The following is a 22,299-nucleotide window of genomic DNA, read 5'->3' as shown; positions in this document are numbered from 1 at the left end:
TGAGGCTGAACCAGATCGATCATTCCTGACCTTGGTGCTTGTACTTTAGACTGTATACTCATGTCATCCCCAAGAACGTCTATGTCCACCTCTGCAATCGCTCAACTGCCTCGTGCTCATCTGACAAACCCTCATTTGTGTCATTGTCACTTCCTAGCTTTGACTCTTCAAATGCTTTCCATTTTAATAAAAAAAGTTGGGTACTCTAAATTTATTTATTTATTTTTAAATAAATTTAAAGTACCCAATTATTGTTTGCTTCCAATTAAGGGGCAATTTAACGTGGCCAATCCACCTAACCTGCACATCTTTGGGTTGTGGGGGTGATACCAACGCAGACATGGGGAGAATGTGTTCAAATTCTTTCCTGACTGGATTCACATGTTCTGCCGTTTGGAGGTCATCCAAAACTCGGCAGTCTGTGCCCTTTCTCACACCCAAGACCCAAGATCTGTCCTCCCATTTCTTTCCCAATCACAGTTCTTGTCATAACAGAGCCGTGTCTTTTCTCTGTTGATAACTTTATAAATGAAATATGGAAAATTTCCCAATGGAGTCCAGAATCCTTAGTGCCCCCCACCCCGTTCCCCTAAAAAGACAATAAGGAAAGCCTGGTTTTCTGACTGTCGGATCCAATTCCAATTATCCAATTGGGATTCCTTGTGGGCATCTTGATTTATGTTACCGTAGATGAGTTCTGGAGAAAGCTCAGTTCTTGCTAGTTTTGCAATGGAAAGGAGCAACTTTGGTTTCACAATTATGGTAACCTTGTTGGCATTGAGAAGTGTTCTGCTTCTCCAACAAAAAGATTGAAGCAAACTTAATTGCCAGGATGAAGAATGGATTAATATATGACATTCCCGCTATCTGCATTTACCAGTGTTTATAGCCGGTAGCTTGTTTTGGATTCACTGGCTCCTTGAATTTTGCGGAGTTTTGTGAGCCTCGGGATTTCACCTTCATTTTTCCAATTCTTGGCTGAGAGCACGGTGTGATTTTCTTTCTTTCTGCGTGTAGAGTTGGTGAGTCTCAAACTCCGCTGGTAGACCTACTTTTATTTAGCATTCTGGTGAGGCTGCCTGACAACACAAATAATATTCTATGAACAGACATGAGTAAATTTCACCACCAGCCAATTTTCTTTTGTCCTGATTAAGGTAGATCATTCTGTTCTTTGGAAGGACTTTGTGCTCCATTTTAATCAACATCAGGATTGATGTTTTAGGCAGCTCTGTATGTTCCCATTAGGTTATTTATTTTCGAGATATGGGCATCATTGGCAAGGCTGGCACTTTTTGCCAATCCCCTCTAGCCGTGAGAAGCTGGGGGATTGTCTTCTAACTCTGTCACAGCTTGCACTTTGTAGCGGTCGGGATACAGCTGAGTGACGTGCTAGGCCACTCCAAAAGTCAGGTAAAGATCAAAATTGGTGGGACTGGAATCCCAAGTAGGCCAGATCCAGGTAAGGGTGGAAGATTGCATTAATGAACCCTTTGGGTTTGCAGCAACAATCCAGCAGCTCCTTTGTGACTTTGGTACTAGCTTTTCATTTTCAGATTTATGTTCTCTCTGAATTCAAAGAGCATCAGTGGGAACTAAACTAACCTTCTCTTGGTTCCACGTTCATTAACATATGAACTACACTATGTCTCCTGAAGGTAGTGAGGTGAGCTTAGGATATTCTTTTGCAGCTACTGTCAGCCCTGTGAAACCACTTCAAATTGGCTGCTCCTTATTGACGAAACCAGGCAGTGAGTGGCATTGAGTTTTGTGACAGTGGGAGTGTAACCTTATTCTCATTTAAGGTTTTCACAAGAGCGCCTGCTGTCAAGGCGCACTTGACAATACGAGGGAGTAATTGGAAAGCTATTTTTTGCAACCTACTGCTATTTCTCCTTTCCCAGTCCTCTGTCTCCGGCTCGCTGAAATAAACTTTAGCATCACTGGCTAAGAAGAGCACAGACTAATAATTGACCCGTAAAAGTTCCTGACTGCTATTACTGAGCATCAAATCCCATGGTACGTTTAGTTACTGAGCGGTCGAAAGAGAGCCTTGTGATGATCATTTGGTCAGGAGCAAGTTGCTAAACAAAAGTTTGATTCAGTGAGTTGTAGAATGAAGCTTGAAGCTTTAAACCAAAAATAAAATTTTGATGCTGAGCTGCCAGGAAATGCTGAAACACGTTCATTACTTCATTAACAAATACACAAAGAATTTCTCTTGATGCCATCTGCAGGCAAACTTTTTGATTCTACGAAACCTCACCTTCTTGATTTTGAAGCCAAACTCATCTGACTGCGCCAAGATGAACTGCAAATCCCTACCTTGTGCTTTAAGATGAAATCATACACAAGAGAAAATAAATGAAACATTTATTTACAGTGACTACAGTCTTCCTCATTCTCATGGTTAAATCTCTTCTACTTCCAATGTTCTTGGATATTCTCTTGACCGCTATATACAAAGCTGTATGCTGGAGTGCTTTGAGCTTTGGTGTTCTCTTGGGCAAACGCTTTGGCTCTTTTTTGCTTGATCTTGTCTATTATTGTTTCAATCGGGGGTGGCCAACTCGCTTTGTACCTAACCTGCTTGAAGATCTAATGGTTTACGTGACTGAGACAAGATTGAATGTCATCCTCTTATTAGGATTGTGACATCTTTCTGTCAAGACAGGCAGTCATCCAGCTCCTTTCACAAAATTAATAAGACTCGTCTTTAACATAGTAAAATGTTCCAAAGTGCTTCAAAGGAGCAGTACCAAACAAAATTTGTCATCAAGCTGTAGAGAATAATGCAGGAGACCGAAAGGTTGCTCCCAAAGACAGACTTTAAGGAGCAATGTCATGGAGGACGGTATGGTGAGGTAGACTAATTTAGGCAAGGAATTCTAGATCTTGGGAGTCTGGGCAGCTGAAGGCGCGAACTGTAAAATCAAGGAAACTGGGGATGCATGGAAGCCCGAATTGCTGGAATGTGGACACCTCTGAGGACTGAAAAGGTTACAGAGATTGGGAGCGATGAGGCTTTGGAGGGATTTGAACATGCAAAATAAGAATTTTAAAATTGAGAGTTAGAGGGCCAAAAGCCAATCTGGGTTAGGGAGCTCAAGGGATAATAGGTGAATAGGACTTGATGTTGGGATGTGGGCAACGATGTTTTGAGTGAAACCTGTGATTACGGAGGATGGTAAAACAAGGCCAGCAGGAGACCATTGGAAGTGTTGTATATGGAGGTACTGAAGAGGTTTCAGAAGCAGATGGGCTAAGATGTGGTGGTGATGGAAATAAGAGATTTGGTGATGGAGTGGACATGGGGTTAGCAATCAAACTTGTCATCTCACTTCTATCCTAGAGAATATCTTCGTCAACATTTTGAGAGTTCCATGCTATGTTTGTGCACAAACTTGAAGTGAAAAACTTTTTGCCACTCCTTTTTAGCAAATTTGAGAATACTTGAGAACCAGAGGGCATAATCAAAGAGTAAGGGGTTGCACATTTAAGACAGAGGTGAGGAGGAATTTATTCTTTGAAGGTAGTGAATTTGTGGAATTCATTACCGCAGAGGCTGGGTCATTAAGTAAGTTCAAGGCTGAGATAGACAGATGTTTAATCAGTAAGAGAATCAAGGGTTTTGGGGATAAGGCGGGAAAGTGGAGTTGAGGACTATATCAGATCATCCATGATCTCATTGAATGGCGTAGCAGACTCGATGGACCGAATGGCCATCTTCTGCTCCTACGTCTTATGGAAAGAACAATGCTGTTTCTTGCTGTCTGTTGTGTGGTAACAAGAGGATAACTTGGGGATAGGGCAGGTATTGGTCATGAATCTCAGTATCTGGCAGCCCTACATATGATTCTGTCCAGGCCACTGGTATTCTTGCCCATTCCCTCACCCACAATACACATGCTTTAATTTGGTTGTTGCTGAATCATCTCTTGTGGTTACACTGGCTGGGAAGAGGTGCTTCCCATCAATGAGCATGTCATTTTTGAAGAGATGCACTTTGTGTTCATCAAATGCTGCTTCATTCCAAACAATATGACAACCTCTTGCTAATGTTGGCTTTTCTTTTGTTGTAAATGGTTGACAATTCCACCTGCTCACTCTCTCAAAGCTCTGTACTCTCCACTTGTCTAACACGTTTGTTTTTGCCTTACCAAGGGTGAAGCTCTAAGGCAGATCTTGGTCAATCGTTACCATGGCAACATCAGGTCGGTCGGTAGAAGAGACAGCCTGACTAATTTTCACAATGGTCCACTGTCAGCAGGAGGGATCAACAAGTCTCTTGAACGAGGTAAGGCATTCCTTTTTGCCGCAATCCAGCCACCACATGATACAATTGTTTGCAGCACCTGTGGAGAGAGAATCCGAGCTAATGTTTCTGGTTAATGAACTGGAAGATGTTCGAGATAAGCCAAGGATAGAGACCTAAAGGGAAAGATCAGCAATAGGGTGGAGAGCAGGGATGATGAAATGATAAAAGTGATGACTGGTGCTTCCAATTTTGTGGCAGATTATAAATGGGCCACACAATTTTTTTTTAAAACCGCACCAGGTGAAACTTGACTGGATGATGTGGCAGCCAAGGCATAACTGGAGTGTATCTGGTAGCTACCTCAGACTCGCCTGTGAGGCATCCATGAAACCTCAGTGAGTTTGGCTTTTTGTCAGTGACGACTGAGGGTATTTCTGCAGCGCCTTGTTGAAGGCAGCGCAGTGAATGTGCTGAAGCTGGTTTTTCAGATTTGGAATAACTTGGCCTATTTTAGTACAATTTGTCTGCACAGGTGTTGTAGCTCCCTGTCCATGCCTGAATTTAACTTGATATAAATCTGTGCAAGTCCAGAAAATGAGCCGAGTGCCTTGCACCAATAGTGAAAAGGTACTGAATAAACCTTTTTTAATTGTGAGGTTGTGACTTCCGTTACTGCTGACATGAGATGATCTCCCCTTTAAGTGCAGTATGTTCTGCTCTTTTTTAATACTGCCCCCATAAGTTACAAGATCCTCAAAGACGAGAGGTTAATGGCGAATATTACATTTAATTTTGTTTTGTTAACTCCTGCAGAATCATGGGTGTTGTTAACTATATGCCTTGATATGGTTTGACATCAACATGGTCAGAAAAAATTGGAATCCCCAGCTCAAGAATCTATATTACAGACACGGTGGATGAATACTTTGCATTTATTGAACATAAGAGGTTATTAAACAAAGAGCAGTGGAACAACAGAGATTGAAAGCCAGCTGGGGAAGCCAAACCAATAGCGAGCTGCCACTAAGATGTGCAGATAAGGCATATATTTAACAAGCTTATTCCTCAGAACCTGTTACTGCCAACACCCAGTCATTTAATTGAATCCAGACAGATAGCTATATGGTAGCTGAAATAACATCCAGATATCCTGCTGTTGGCTTTGAACATGCACTGCGCAAGGCCAAGTCTGTCTCTGCTCCTCAGTTTACCTCCCAAAACTCTACACATTTTTGAAATTACCACAGGGAAACGTTACCTCGGATTACAAATGTCACCGGTCTCTATGCTGTACTTGGAGTCCTGGCATGGACCTTCAAGTAATTAAAAGAGACCATCACTGGATTCGACAGCTTCTGCTCTGCCAGCAACCAACCAGCTGTCTTCGGTCAGGTTACCAGGGGAGTTCGGAAGGTCTTGCTAATGGGGTACAAAAATAACTGCAGTAACTTAAACCATACTTGCATAGAGTTACATTACGTAGAATTTACCACACAGAAGCAGGCCATTCGGTCCTCCCACTCTGCTTTATTTAACCCAACGGACATAGCCTTCTATTCCTTCTCCTTCATGTACTTATCCAGCTTCTCTTTAAATGCGTCCACGTTCTTCACCTCAAACACTCCTTCTGGTAGCATTAAATTGACTCCCAAGAGGGTGGCGCAGTGGTTAGCACTGCTGCCTCACGGCACCGAGCGTCCCTGTCCATGTGGAGTTTGCACAGTCTCCCTGTGTCTGCATGGGTTTCACTGCCACAACCCAGAAGATGTACAGGGTATGTGAATTGGCCACACTAAATTGCCCCTTAATTGGGAAAAAAAGAATTGGGTACTCTAAATTTATATTTAAAAAGAATTGACTCCCAAGGCGGGTTGAGTTCCAAACTGTATAGTAAACATTTGGCCTTTTGGATTTTGAGTTTTCTTTCATTCTGGTCAGAGAATAAATACATGATTTCTCAGGTTAAAAATTAAGCACGATGCCCATAATAGTTTTGAAAAAAGTGATCCGCTCTAATAATTTTGGAAGGAACAAACAAAATACATTTCCAGTAGTGATAAAACGTTTGCAATCGTCTCAAAAATCTAATGTTAATGTGAATTGGTGCATCCAAAATTGTTTCTTCAACCCCTCCTCCCTGCAGCCACCCTCCCAGATCTGAGGGAGCTTGTTCCAATTCCACATAGTGGAGGAGGCATTGAGCAAAGCTGCTACTCGGCACATCAGCTTCTCTTATTGCTATATTTTGAGAGGCACTGCAGACACTTATTGTTTACTCAAATAAATAAATGCTGAAGGTGCGCTGTAACTCCAGCCCACTCATTTCTACTCCATTAGCAGACCCCTTGTAACTTCAACTGAGGCAGCTGCTGATTAATGACACAGCAGAAGTTATTAAATCCATCAATGCTGCCTTTTAATTGCTTGGAGGTCCTACCAGGGTTCGAATGCAGCACGGAGAGTGGTGACATTTAATAATCTAAGGGAAGGTGATGTGCATGCTACACTAAAAAGGCAAAAGTGATAAATGTGTCACACCAGAGCGGCAATATCCTGACATTGGCATTCTTGACTTTTATCAGGTTTAACCCTTCTCTTCAGAGTTGCCTTTTGGTTGGTAGTCATCAGGTTAACCCTAAAATCAGAGAGTTTATGAATAAAGATGATTAGTTTGCTCGCAATAAAATATTGTAAAAATGTTAGTCTTACACAAGTCTAGCACACACCTCCAATAGGTGAATCTCTGTGGAGAATGAGCATTAATAATTGGTAATTGAACCCTGATTGCAATGAGCACATTTAGCTACGGGAAGGAAATGTATTGCAATTTGATTGAAGAACTTGCACAAACATTTCTGCTTGCATTAGTGTTGGGGGTAAAATCAATTTAAACATGTCTCACATTAGCTGTAGCACAATCATATGTCTGTTACAAGGACTTGAGAGAAACTGGTTGGTTTACTTGCCGTGGGATTTGGGGGTGGGGGGGGGGGTAGAGGGTGCAATCCACCAAGGTGCAGTTTGAATCAAACTTTGTGCCATATTTCTGAGAATAGTTGATAAATGATGAGAAAAATACATGAATGACTTTGAGTACACGGCACAATTATGACATTTACTGGGGAATGCAACTTGAAGTTTAGTAAACTGTGAGGAAGATGTTCATAGACCTCAAGTCGACATAGACAAGCAAGTGGAATGGGCAGATACAATGCAATTGAAATTTCAACAAAGTATGAGGTGATAACGTTTAGTAGGAATAACGAGGGGTGGCAGCTGTACAACTGACGTGGTACAAATTGAAAGGGCTGCCAGTGCAGTAAGACCTGGGGTGCTTGTGCATACATTTTTAGGAATGGTACGGCGTCTGCGTAGGTTTCACCCTCAACCCAAAGATGTGCTGGATAGGTGGATTGGCCACATTAAATTTCCCCTTAATTGGGAAAAATTAAAAAGTATGAACAAAAAATGGAATGGGTCGGCAGGTGAACAAAACAGTTCGAACACATGGAATCTTGGACTTCATAAGTGGAAGCAAAGTACAAAGTCGGGAAGTGATGCTGAGCCTGTTAAAAACAAAAAAAACACTCATTCCTCCCCAGCTGGAGTATTGCATCCAATTCTGAGCACCACACTTTAGAGAGGACGCACAGGTTTTGGAGAGGAGATAGAAGAGATTTACTGCCATGGTTCTGGGGATGAGGACTTACAACTGGATAAACAGGAGAAGTTAAAAATTATTTCATTTTGATCAGGGAAGGCAAAGAGGCAATTTGGTAGAGGGGCTTAAAACAGCAATTGTCTGGATAGAGTAAGTAAGGTGAAATTGTTTCCAATGGCTGAAGGGGTCAATAACTCTGGAGAGTAAAGATTTGAAGTGGTTAACAAAAGAACCAGAGATGATGTGAGGTAAATTTTTTAAATGTCACCTGTTTAGAATTTGAAATGCCCTGTGACTCGGGTAGTGGGTAAGATTCAATAGTGGCTTTCATAAGGGAATTGGCCATGTACTGAAAGGATTAAAACATTGCAGGGACATGGGGACAGAGTGGGAGTGCAACAATAATAAAAGCAAATTACTGCGGATGCTGGAATCTGAAACCAAAGAGAAAATGCTGGAAAATCGCAGCAGGTCTGGCAGCATCTGTAGTGATGTGCAGCAAACTGGATTGCTGCTCGAAAGAGCTGGCACAGACTTGATGGGTCGCATGTGCTATTCTACGATCCATGAAATACACTACCAAGGGACACTCAAAAACTGGGCATGTGGAATAATACTCATCTGCCAGTTGTGTTCTGAAAGTTGAATGGAGGCTAGAATGTGAATAGATCTCAATTCATATCGGCCCATCATTGGTCTGCATTGGCAAACCATATTTTCTGAGACATGTAGAATTAACTGGATAATTTCTCTTGTGCGTTGCTTGATTGCATCTTTGGACATTGAACCAAGAAGCAGCACTGGCCACACCTGTCTACTCTCTGGGTCTCCCTCAGGATAGTGTACTTGCTCACCCGAAAAGGCAATAGAGAAAATGGAGCAAAGTTAAACTCACCCAGAACCTGTAGAAATCCTTATTGTAATTCAGATTTTGTTCCTGGAACAACCTCTGTATAATCAACTCAAACTGGCATTGCACAAATGTTTGAGAGTGTTTATACAGATAGTGATGAAACAGTCAAATGACTCCATGGAAATAATTGGCAGACATCCAAGGGTCTTTTCATGGAAAAATGTTAGGCAGTTCACTTGTTCTATGAACTTTGAAGTAATAGTAATGTGTGGGCATGAGTTGAAGGTTTATTTGTAGGTGAAATCTTGTGGGAGGGTGATGAAGGAACTAGAGCTGGGAATTTTTGCCACTTTCTTGGTAAGTATGATCAAACCAGACACCCATCTCTGTGTTTCCCTGTTATTAAAAAAAAAAGTTTCACTGATAGATCCATTCCATGTGAAAGCATTAGCTATGATACATCTGAAAGAGTAAGCTGCTGCAACCCAACATTGTCAGAAAATGTGCCGATTTGGCAGATCAATTCATGAGCTAATTATCAATGGGTAAATTGCCATTAGGAGTTGGAGCACCTACTTTCTCAAAATTGATTAGTTCCTCTATTTTCTGGGGGGCGGGGGGGTAGTGGGGTGTCGAGATCTTAAATTGGACCCAAGCAATTTAGAAATGAAACCTGGAAGTGCTCCTTCACACACACCAATGCTAATTTGGAACTCTCCCCTCATACGTCCTCCCAAAAGATGATCAATTGTAATTCTCAAGACAGGGATATGGGGTAAAGGCTGAGGGGCAAAACCTATTTATATTCTTAATGTTCTTAATTTAAAAACTACATTGAAAAAAGTTTAATGTATTGATATTGTGCATACAGTGGCATTGTTGCTGCAGGTGTGTGGTTCAAAGAAGCTCTTGTGTATGCTCCATGTAAGGTCTGGATGTAAAACTGTTGTTTGTTCTTTCATGCAGACACACCACCACACATGCGCGTGCACAAATTATAGGGACATTTTCCCTGCAAACTTTTAGAACATGTTTCTCTGATGCCACACGAATCCAACTCATGTTCAACTCTCAGAATTTTTTTTCAACCCACGTGCAGACTGTTTGACTTTTTAGAGTTTAATTACCATATCCATTTCTCGTTTTGCTTTTTAAGTTTCCCACTGCAATCTTAGAACATACTTTTCATTTTTATACAGCACTTGAACAAGCTATGACCTTACTTGGTATCTATTTATTAGTTAACTTCAAATGACTGTTTTACTGCTTTTCTCCCCCAACCCACCCAAAGGATTTAGCTGAGCCTTTCGTCAAGTGCTCCTATCGTTAACCCGTAGTTGCTGTCCCAGTTCCATTTAGAATTCCCTCCATTGCTGATGACGCATTCTGGTTAATCTATCCTAGAGAGGGCGGCCCGTGGCACAGTGGTTAGCACTGGAACTATGGCACTGAGGACCCAGGTTCGAATCCCGGCCCTGGGTCACTGTCCGTGTGGAGTTTGCACATTCTCCCAGTGTCTGTGTGGGTTTCACCCCCCTCAACCCAAAGATGTGCAGGTTAGGTCGATTGGCCACGCTAAATTGCCCCTTAATTGGAAAGAAAATAATTGGGTACTCTAAATTTTTTTTTTTTAATTATCCTGGAGAACAAGGAACAGCTCATATGTCAAGTACAAAGCGAAAGTAACAGATAAAGGCCAGAAAGAATTCCTCAGTGGCTTTGAACATATTGAAATGCGTACAGAGCTAGTTTCTGCATCGTTACCATATCAAAATCAGGGTGTGAGGTTAACAGACATTTATGTCTCTGTTTTGTGGCTGTCAATCATGCCGTAGTAATCTTCATTTTTTAAAATATAAATTTAGAGCACTCAACTCATTTATTCCAATTAAGGGGCAATTTAGCGTGTTCAATCCACCTACCTTGCACCAACCTTGCACATCTTTGGATTGTGGGGGTGAAACCCACGCAAACACGGGGAGAATGTGCAAACTCCACATGGACAGTGAACCAGAGCCGGGATCGAACCTGGGACCTCGGCGCCGTGAGACTGCAGAGCTACCACTGTGCCACCGTGCTGCCCCTAATATTACTCTTCATTGACCACTATTCATTAGTCCCTCTGGCTTTTTCATTCCATGTGAGTTCCATGTAGTTCTCATGAGTCTTCCTGTGTATTTCCTCCAAGGAGATGGAGTAAAAGCCCTTGCCAAAGCTTTGACTGTGCATTTGCATTGGCTTCTCTATCAACTAATATGCCCCCCGCTCTGTTTAATCTTAGCCGTCTGATCATTCCGCTAAATCTATTAGTAACTTATTGAAGATGAATGGCTAAATTGGGGTTCACGTCAAAGGATATTTGGGAATGCCAATTTGATGCTTTTTGCAGTTCTGCTTCTTATCCTATTTGGTACAGAGAAAGCAACATCCTCCATGATGATGGGCAGCATAAATGTAGAGCCCTCCTTCAGTTTTATCAAGTACCTGCACAGACACTTGAATAAAGTTCTACGGGGAAGGATACGCTGAAGATGGCAGCCAGTGCACGCCAGCTTCTTTCTGCATTATAATGTGTGATGGTGCTTGTAATGTTTAATTATTTGCGGTGGCATAGTGATAGTGTCATTGGTCCAGTAATCCAGAGACCCAGAGTAATGCCCTAGGGACCTGGGTGTGAATCCCACCATCGCAATGGTGAAATTTGAATTCAATTAAAAAATCTGGAATTAACAATCTAATTATGACCATGAAACCATTGTCAGTTGTCGTTAAAAGGCCACCTGGTTCACTAATGTCCTTTATAGAAGGAAATCTGTTATCGTTGTGTGGTCGGCCTATATGTGACTCCAGATCTACAGCAATGTGGTTGACTCTTAAATTCCCCTTGGTGAATGGGCAATAAATGTTGGTTCGGCCAGTGATTCCCACATCCCATGAACAAATTTTTAAAAAGGTATCTTCAGAATGACACGGGGGTTAAATAAGTTAAAGAATGAAGGCTGGTTTGCATATAAGCTAGACGAGGCTGGTGCTTCCTGGAACATAAAAGATCGAGCAGTCCTTTTAATTGAGGTGTTGAAGATGATTAAAGGGTTTATTGGACTAGGTTTAAAAAAAACAATTTCATTTGGCAGGAGAATTGAAGGGCAGCACGGTAGCATTGTGGATAGCACAATTGCTTCACAGCTCCAGGGTCCCAGATTCAATTCCGGCTTGGGTCACTGTCTGTGCGGAGTCTGCACATCCTCCCCGTGTGTGCGTGGGTTTCCTCCGGGTGCTCCGGTTTCCTCCCACAGTCCAAAGATGTGCAGGTTAGGTGGATTGGCCATGATAAATTGCCCTTAGTGTTCAAAATTGCCCTTAGTGTTGGGTGGGGTTACTGGGTTATGGGGATGGGGTGGAGGTGTTGACCTTGGGTAGGGTGCTCTTTCCAAGAGCCGGTGCAGACTCGATGGGCCAAATGGCCTCCTTCTGCACTGTAAATTCTATGATCTGTAAATTCTATGATCTAATTCAGAACTAGTGGCATAACCTTAAAATTGGAACTGGACTATTCCATAAGACACAGTAGAATTAGGCCATTCGGCCCATCGAGTCTGCTCCGCCATTCAATCATGCTGATATGTTTCTTTCTCCTCCTCGTTCTCCTGCCTTCTCCATATCCCCTTATTAATCAAGAACCTGATCTTAAAGACACCCGGTGATTTTTACTCTACACCGTTCTGCGGCAAAGAGTTCCACAGATTTATCACCCTCTGGCTGAAGAAATTCCTCCTCATCTCTGTTTTAAAGGATTGTCCCTTCAGGCTGAGGCTGTGCCCTTGGGTTCTAGTTTCTCCTACTAATGGAAACATCCTCTCCACGTTCACTCGATCTAGACCTCTCCGTATTCAGGAGTGTCAGGTAGTCCGCTTCTCACACACAAAGGAAGTGGCAATCTGAAATTCTATTCCGACACAAAACTCTGGAAGCTGGTGGGGGGGGGCGGGGGGAGAAAAATTGAGATTCATAGATTTTTGTCAATATTTTGAGGAATATGGAACCAAAGCAGGTCAACGTAGTTGCAATACAGATCAGCTATGATTGATCAAATTGAATGGTGGAACAGGTTCTCTGGCTAAATGGCCTCTTGCAGTTCTAATTATCCTGTTTTATTTGTCACTTTGGGTTTAAATTAAGCTTCATTAACAACGTTTTTTTTTTTTGTTGCTGATTTTTGTTCTTTTTGTTCTGCTTACAACTGCAGGGCATATTACTCTTTTTATTTGAAAGAAAATCAAGATGCAATATGATCAGAATTGGAGATGAAAATGTTTGAAGCCAAAGAGCAAGGAGTAAACTGCACCCATAAATATCTGCTTGCATTAGCTGAGACTTCAGCTTTTAATCTTGACTTAACATATTGCACTTTGCCCTGTTTCAGTCTAAACCACCATCCGAGGGTATTAGAACATAGAACATACAGTGCAGAAGGAGGCCATTTTTGGCTCATCTAGTCTGCACCGACCCACTTAAGCCCTCACTTCCACCCTATCCCTGTAACCCAATAACCCCATCTAACCTTTTGGACACTAAGGGCAATTTAGCATTGCCAATCCACCTCACCTGCCCGTCTTTGGATTGTGGGAGGAAACCGGAGCACCCGGAGGAAACCCACGCAGACACAGGGAGAACGTGCAGACTTCGCACAGACAGTATGGTCAAGGCCTGGAGAATTAGGCCCACAGAACCTGGGGGTGAGGTGTCTTGTTCACAGCTATGCTGTTTTACCTCTGTGTAAATTAAGGTTTGACCAGTATTTCACAGATATTTGCTTCTAGTCCTCATTATTTTGGTCCACCAGAGTTGTCAGAATATCCATGTTTGAGACAGAACTTTTAACCTGGCCTTTGCTCCTTGAAATCATACTGTCCCAACCCCACCGCCAGTAAGTCCAATTGAAGTTGGTTTTTCACCTCAGCCTGTCAAGGCAGGCCTCATAGTTCTTCATGCAGAACTACCGATCAAAGTTTCAGTGAGAATCTGACTGACCAATTATTAGATCTGTTTTTTCTTGCTGGCTTGCCTCAAATTCAAGATTTGGAGTTTGAAAAAGAGAAGACACTACCAGCACAAGATTACCATTATTACTGGACATTGTTGTGATATTTACAATAGTTAGCTGAGCTGAACAAAGTCCAGGGTAGTTAACATAGCATTGTTAGCAAATGCTGGGAAGAAACTTACTCTGATAGATTGTATAAGATTCAACAAGATCTGCAGCAATCAAGAGGGACTTATTTTTTTTAAGTTCTGGATGTTATTTGGAGCTTCTCTTAGAGTAGAATAATTCACGCACTTGCCCAAATGCTGCATCGCTTTGATCAAGGATTGGCAACTTGGAAATCCGTCTGGAATTTGAGTTGAAAAGCTGTTTCTGGAGGTTTTTCCCCTTTAGAGCATTTAGTTGTTAAGGGAAGTGAACGAATGAAACGTTTACCGATCTTGAAAGTGTTTCCGCCTCCTTTAAGGAAGGTGATTCTCAGAATGTTATACTGTTGTCCTGTCCACCTGTTGTGAGCTTCTGTCAAAATTACTGTAAATATTTGGTATGTCGCTTTAATTTTTTCCTTTTCTCTGTGAACATAGCCTTATGCATTTTGTATGGGGCTTTGACTGAATTAATGAAATATTCCTTGGACAGTATCAGCATAATATGTATGTATAGAATAGTCATATGACTGATATTAAAAAGCATTCAAAAATGTTGGCTAGATACACAACTCTATGATGAATTGGGATATTCCTGCAGCATGCGCAGTAGGTTGCATCAACTGAGGAAGATTTTATTGCAGTGGATCATTGTAAAAGCAGTTTTATTCAAAAATGAAATATTAAAAGTTATTGATGCCCCAGAATATTTAGCAACTCCAACACCCATTTGTTGTGTTTGTGTTGTGTAGCAAATCTATCTTCTTTGTGTGCTGGATTTTTGAGCTTGTTGCACATATGTTTCAGGAAGTGGTCCGGGGCCTGGTACATTGAGCCGAGGTGAAATGAGCCTAGCAGAAGTGCAATGTCACTTGGACAAAGAAGGCGCATCTGACCTAGTCATAGATCTCATAATGAATGCAACCAGTGACCGGGTCTTCCATGAAAGTATCCTCCTTGCAATAGCTCTGCTGGAAGGGGGCAACACTACAATTCAGGTATGTGTAATGGTGAATAGAATTACCCTGACTTTGACCGCTGTGGCCCTGTAATTAAGTGTGTTATGAATTATATTGTATGCTGATTCAGCAATGTCTTGATCTTAAAATTTTCATCCTTGTGTTCAAATCCCTCCATAAAATTACCTTATGAAATCACCCTCCCGATCTCTGTAGCCTGCTCCAGCCCTACAACCATCTGGGATCTCTGCGCTCCTCCCATTCTGGCCTCTTGATCATGCCCAATTTCCTTCATCCCACTTTTGATAGCTATGCCTTCAGCTACCGTGATCCCACGTGCTGTAATTCCTTTTCTAACCTTCTCCATGCTTCTACCTATCTCCCGATGAGTGCTATTTAGCACCTATCTCTTTGACCAAGCTTCTAGCCTTAATATCTCCTTGTGTGACTGGTTCTCAGATTTGTCTGATGATGCTTCTGTGGAGTGCCTTCCGATGTTGAAGGCGCTATATAAATGCAAACTGTTGATTGATTGGGGTGGGGGGAGGCATTGATTCCTGTGTTTTTCATCGCCATGTGTAATGCTGTGAAAATTAATTGCTGCTGTAAGAAACTGTGACCAATTCGTGAAAGCTAAACCTTGAGAATGAGTCGCTGGAGAAAATTCAGAGGGGTTGCAGTCTAGTTCACAACGTCCAACACGTTTATTAATGAGTTGGTTGAAGGGATCGACTGTATCATAGCCAAATTTGCTGCTGATGTAAAGATAGGTGGGAAAGCAAGTTGTGAGGAGGACACAGAGTCTGCAAAGGGATCCTAGATTTGTTAAGTGAGTGGACATAAAATTGGCAGATGGAGTAAACTTTGGGAAGATGTGAGGTTGTCCACTTGGGCAGGAAGAACAGAAAACCAAATATTATTTCAATGGAGAGAGACTGCAGAATGCCGCAGTACGGAGTGATTTGGGTGTCCTTGTACATGAATCACAAAGTAAGCATGCAGGTACAGCAAGTAATTCGGACGGCAAATGGATTGTTGCCGTTTATTGCAAGTTGGTGGGGGGGGGGGGGGGGGGGGGTGGAGAGAATAAAAGTAGGGAAGTCTTGCTACAAGTGTACAGCATATTGGTGAGACTGCACCTAGAGTACTGTACACAATTTTGGTTGTCTTTCTTCAGGAGGGATATACTTGCATTGGAAGCAGTTCAGAGAAGGCTCACTTGGCTGAGTCCTGGCATGAAGGGATTGCCTTTTGAGAAAATATTGAGCAGACTGAACCTATTTGGTGTTCTGAAGAATGAAAGATGGTCTTATTGAAACATATAAGATTTTGAGGGGTCTTACCAGGGTAGGTACTGAGGCTGTTTCTCCAGATGGAAGAAGCTAGAACTCAGGAGCACAATTTCAACATAAAGAGTCTCCCATTTAAGTTGGAGATGACGAGGAACCATTGAATGTGTTCAAGAATGAACTGGGCCGATTTTTGATCGACAAGGGAGTCGAGGGTTAAAGGGGTCTGGAGAGAAGGTGAAGTTAGGGCCATAATCAAATCAGCCAGGGTCTCGCTGAATGGTAGAGCAGGCTCACGAGGACTGCTCCTATTTCTTATGACCTTTTATCTTGTGACCTGATAACTCCACACACACTTCAACTGAGAAAATTATTGGTTTTGTGTGTGTGATGGAAATGGTGAGAGTATGGGAGCAGAAGTAGGCCATTTGGCCCATCGCACCTGCTTAACCATTCAATTAGGCGATGTCTGATCACCTATCTCAACACCGCTTTCCCACGCTATCCCCATGTCCTTTGATGCCCATTGTATCCAGAAACCTATCAGTTTCTGTAATGAACATGCTCAGTGATTGAGCTTTTACAGCTCTCTGGGGGAGACCATTGCAAAGATTTAGCACCCTTTGAGTGAAAAAAATTCCTCCTCATCGCAGTCTTCAATGGCCTGCCACTTATTCTGAGGCTGTCCCCTGTTTCTACACTCAGCAGCCAGGGGCACAATGTATCCACATCCACCCTACCACATTCTGCAACGACTTCCCAATCTCTCCTCTTAAGACTATCTTTTTTTTCTGAAATATCGAAGGAAGCCATCTTTAGGCTCATTTTTATGTTCCGATAACTATTTTGCAGTTTTCAGTTGTAAATATAGAATTCTGCGTTGTTGTTTTTGTTTAAGCTTATACTCCGTAATTACAATATTTTACATTTTCCCACAGTGGCCCTTGGGTAATTATTTTGCAATTTCACCCCATTGCAGCCTGTTCTCTGGCGGATATGATGGGCAGGTACTGAGCCAATGCCATTGCTGTGGAAAGCAGCTATCGGGCAGGCCTATAGATGAGAGAATGACTCAGGTTTTCCTCTCTATCCTGTGTGTGAGCATCTTCCCTGGGTGGTATGAATGGAGTCAGGTGCCTCCCCAGTCTGGGAAATCATTGGTGTAAGTCCAGCTTGCACCACATGGATAAAGCAAGTCGCAAGCTCCAATGCTCAGTGTAATTTGAAGACTCAATTTCCCACTATTTGTGTGCTACCAGCGTCCCGTTCCAGTTCAGATTTACAAGCGGACAGGGACCTGGGGAGCACTGCACGGCCTGACACACGTGGCAGGAGCCACCCGTGGGAGGCTTGGCGGCCCAACCAAAAGTCCATTGGCTTTTCAGCAGGACCGGATGATCCTGGCAGTGGACAGGCCAGATAATCCCACCCTCTGTCTTTGGATGAGACATCAAACCAAGGTCCAATCTTTTTCAGATGGATCCATAGACCCCCTGGCCACTAATTCAACTCTTTTTGGAAGTTTGCCATGCACAAATTTGCTGCTGCAATTCAGGCGTGCAGTGACTATACTTCAAAAGTACTTCATTGGCTATAAAGCCCTTTGGGACATCCTGAGATCATCAAAAGCGCAAACCCCACCTTTCTGTTGCTCACCTTCTCGCTAGTGCAGTTGTATTGTGAAGTGCCTGACCTCTCTGGTTTTTATCTTTCCCCTTCACTTGATCAGCCACAGATTCACCAGGAGTGGAGTCACACTTGGGAAGCTGCTGTGCACTCAGCTGGTTCTGACACCAATGCTGTGTGCAGCCTTGCACCCATGTTTGTAAAACTGGAATCTGCAATAGATCCTTCAGGCATGCCCTTGAGAAATATTTAAATGTAAGCATGCTCCAGGTGCATAGAATCCCTACGGTACAGAAGGAGACTATTCAGCCCATTGAGCCTGCTCTGACCCTCTGAAAGAGGACCCTATCAAGGTCCACTCCCCCACCCTATCCACGTAGCCACCTGACTTGCACATCTTTGGACTGTGGCAGGATCTGGAGCCCGAAGGAAACCCACACAGAGACTGGAAGAACGGGCAAATCCCACACAGCCAGTCACCCAAGGCCGGAATCAAACTTGGGTCCTTGGCGCTGTGAGGCAGCATTGCTGACCACTGTGCTACCCAGTTGCAATGTTTCCCTCGCGTAGCGCAACCAGAACAGATTATCACGTGATAAACATTATGAATTGTTCGGCTGCTTCAATCTCTTTTCTATTCGTGTTATTTAAATGTATTAAGCATGATGCAAAATTTATGCATTATCTCCATGGAGGCAACCTCCACACCAGGGAAGAAGAGAATGACTTTGGGTTGGAGTTTGGAAAAGACCAGGAGAGCTAAGAAAGATGTAAATTTGTATTTCACGTTTTAAAATTGAATTTACTACAATAGCAGTCATCATATGGATGAGGCCTCTGGGCCTCACTTGGTTCCCAAGACCTGGTAAGCAGCTCTCCCAGTTGAGGCAGGTGAGATGTGGATTTACATTCACATTTCTTAACTGGTGGCTCGGTTGAATTTCGCACAATTGAAAATGAGAAATGTTTTTCAGATTGGAGGGTAGATCTTTTTTTAAAAAAAATTTTTTATTGAAGCATTTATAATTTCTCAATTTACAGTTTAACACTAACATTCCTTAAACAACCGCGCGGGCCGACGCATGCAAAAGACCTAAAAACAACATCCTACCCCCGTCCTATTTCCTAATTACCCAAGCCTCCCATTCCCCCCCCCCCAATCCTTAGCCACCTTACTGCTGACGTTTCATTTTCGTTGAAGAAGTCGATGAACGGCTGCCACCTCCGGGTGAAACCCTGAATTGATCCTCCCAAGGCGAACTTAATCTTTTGCAGCCTGAGAAACCCTGCCATGTCGCTGACCCACACACCTGACTTTGGAGGTTCCGAGTCTCTCCATCCAGCAAACTCTGTCTCTGGGCCACCAGGGAGGAGAAAGCCAGAACATTGCCCCCCCCCCCCCCCCCCCCCCCGATACCCAAAATATTGTCAATTATGGGCTTGGAGTCACCATCCCCTCCAGCACCTATGAGATAAGTCCGCAAATCCCTGCCAGAATCCCCTCAACTTCGGACACGCCCAGAACATATGTACATGATTCGCCGGGCTTCCTCCACAGAGTCCACACCTATCCTCCACTTCCTCAAAAAACCTGCTCATCCAGGCTACCGTCATGTGGGCCCTATGAGCCACCTTGAACTGGATCTGGCCACGTCTGGTACACGACGAGGATGAATTAACTCTCTTCAAAGCCCTTTCCCATAATTCGATTGCTAACTCTCCTCCCAGCTCCTCTTCCCACTTCCTCTTCACCTCTCCGATAGGGACCCCTTCCCACTCCATCAACTCCTTGTATATCTCCGAGACCCTCCCCTCCCCAACCCCTGTTTTTGACATTACCTTATCCTGTAGTCCCCTGAGCGGGAGGCAAGGAAAGCTTGGAACCTGCCTCCGGACAAAGTCCCGTACCTGTAGGTACCGAAACCCATTCCCACCTGGCAACTCACACTCCTCCTCCAGGCTCAGGAAACCCTCCTGAATGAAGAGATCCCCAAATCTCTCAATCCCTGCCCGCTGCCACCTCCTAAAGCCCCCATCCAGCCCTCCGGAACAAAATCGTGATTGTCACAGATCAGTGACCATACTGATGCCCCCTCCAATCTCATGTGCTGTCTCCATTGTTCCCACCCCTCAGGGCTGCCACCACCACTGGGCTTGTGGAGTACCAAGCGAGAAGGGCAGGGGCGCCGTCAATAAAGCCTCCAAACCCGTACCCTAACAGGATGCCGCCTCTACTCGCTCCCAAACCGACCCCTCCCCCACTCTCCACTTCCTGACCATCGAAATGTTGGCCGCCCAGTAATAATTAATAAAACTCGGGAGGGCCAAGCCACCCTCCCTGCGACCCCGTTCCAGGAGTGCCTTCCTCACCCTCGGGGTTTTACCAGCCCACACAAAATCCAAGATTGTCGTATTCAGTTTCCTAAAGATGGCCTTCGGGACAAAAATCGGGAGACATTGAAAGAAAAACAGCAGTCTCGGGAGGACTGTCATCTTCACCGTCTGCACCCTCCCTGCCAGTGTTAGTGGGAGCATGTCCCACCTGTGGAAATCCCTTTTCATCTGCTCGACCCCTTTATCTAGGTTTTACTTGTGGAGCTGTCCCTAATCCTTAGCCACCTGGATCCCCAGATACCTAAAGCTCATCCCCACCACCTTAAAAGGTAACTCCCTCAGTCTCCTTTCCTGCCCCCCCCCCCGAGCCTGAATCGCAAACACCTCGCTCTTTCCCATATTTAACTTGTATCCTGAGAACTGCCCAAATTCTTCCAGTGTCTCCATAATTCCAGCCCCCCCCCACGCCCCAAGCGTATAAAGCAGTAAATCATCCAAACATTCGATGACCTAAAGGCCATTGCCAAGGGCTCTATGGCCAGGGCAAACAATAGTGGGGAAAGCGGGCACCCCTGTCTTATCCTCCTACAGAGACTAAAATATACTGACCGAACCCAGTTGGTTCTTGCATTCGCCACCGGAGCCTGGTATAGCAACCGGATCCAATCTACAAATACCTGCCCAAACCCGAACCTGCCTAAAATAGGTACTTCCACTCCACCCGGTCAAAGGCCTTTTCTGCATCCATAGCTACTACCACCTCAACCTTGCGCCCCTCCTCTGGCATCATAATAACATTCAGGGGCCGCCTAATGTTGGACGTCAGGTGCTGCCCTTCACAAATCCCGTGTAGTCCTCCCCGATTACCTCCAGGACACAATCCTCAATACGTAATCTTTGCCAGCAATTTAGCGTCTACGTTCAAAAGCGAAATCGGCCTGTACAATCCACAGCTCTCCGGATCTTTGTCCTGCTTCAAGATGAGAGAGATCGATGCCTGTGATAACGTTGTGGGGAGCACTCGCAGCTCCTTTGACTCGTTAAAGCCTTAACCAGGAGCGGCCCCAGTAACTCAGAAAACATTTTATAAAACTCCACTGGGTATCCATCAGTTCCCGGGGCCTTATCCGATTGCATCGCCCCCAACCCGTCTATCACCTCCCCGAGCCCAATTGGGGCCCCCAGGTATTTCACCAGCTCCTCATCTACCTTGGGAACTCTAGACTCTCCAAAAATTGCTTCATACCCTCCTCCCCGGCTGGGGGTTCCGATTCATAGAGTCGACTATAGAATTTGCGAAACTCATCATTTATCGCTCCCGGGTCCACCACTATCTTCCCCCTTATATCATTTACTTTCCCAATTTCTCTCGCCGTCTCCTGCTTCCTCAGTTGATATGCTAACATCCTACTGGCTTTCTCCCCATATTCGTATATTGTGGTGGGTAGATCTTTAATTGAACACTCAGACCTATGAGGTTCAGCAATTTGAGATATATTCACATTAATGAGAATGTGCATTTGGTCTTTATTTGTGGCCAATACAGCTGTGTTGTACAGATGTGGACCACAAAAGAACAGACAACAGGCACCATAATACATTTATTCGGCGTTCTTGGAATAGTTTCCATTTGCCTGGATTGGTGCAGCTCCAAGAAACCTGACACCATCCAGGAGAAAGCAGATGTCCCCTTGATTTGCAACTCTTTCACTGGCTTTACCCTTCCACTCCCTCTGCCACCGGTGTACCATGGCTGAAGTGTATACTGTTTGCAGGGTGGACTGCAGCAGGTCATCGAGAATTTCAAGGCAGTACCTCTCAAACCCATGAACCCCTCCACGGCAAGGTCAGCAGATAAATAAGAACATTATCACCTCCAAGTTCCCCTACAAGGCATACAGCATTGTTTGTTTTTTATTTGTTCATAGTATGTGGGCGCTGCGGGCTAGGGCCAGTATTTATCACCCATCTCTAATTGACCTTGAGAAGATGATGGTGAGCTGGACTTGCTACAGTCCATGTAGCAATGTGCATGCCCAGAGCTGTTAGAGATTCCAGCATTTTGAATTGGTGAATGTGAAGGAACCGTTCCAAATTAGGGTGGTGTGTGGCTTAGAGGGTGGTGTTCC

General features: G+C 43.9%; 1 protein-coding gene across 5 annotated transcripts in view; it reads left to right on the top strand.

Moving 5' to 3' along the window:
- The window catches only part of itpr1b (inositol 1,4,5-trisphosphate receptor, type 1b), a 731,378-nt gene that overhangs the window by 394,747 nt on the left and 314,332 nt on the right, over positions 1–22,299 (top strand). For all 5 annotated transcript variants that reach the window (XM_072472138.1, XM_072472140.1, XM_072472139.1 and 2 more), the window contains 2 exons: positions 4,165–4,297; positions 14,770–14,960. In XM_072472138.1, the coding sequence (XP_072328239.1) occupies positions 4,165–4,297; positions 14,770–14,960 (324 nt within the window). The remainder of the gene's footprint in view (positions 1–4,164; positions 4,298–14,769; positions 14,961–22,299) is intronic.

Source organism: Scyliorhinus torazame, chromosome 13 (genome assembly GCF_047496885.1).
Source record: "Scyliorhinus torazame isolate Kashiwa2021f chromosome 13, sScyTor2.1, whole genome shotgun sequence".
Classification (NCBI taxonomy): domain Eukaryota; kingdom Metazoa; phylum Chordata; class Chondrichthyes; order Carcharhiniformes; family Scyliorhinidae; genus Scyliorhinus; species Scyliorhinus torazame.
Note: the sequence above shows the minus strand (reverse complement) of the source record. Positions and strands in the feature narration are given on the sequence as shown.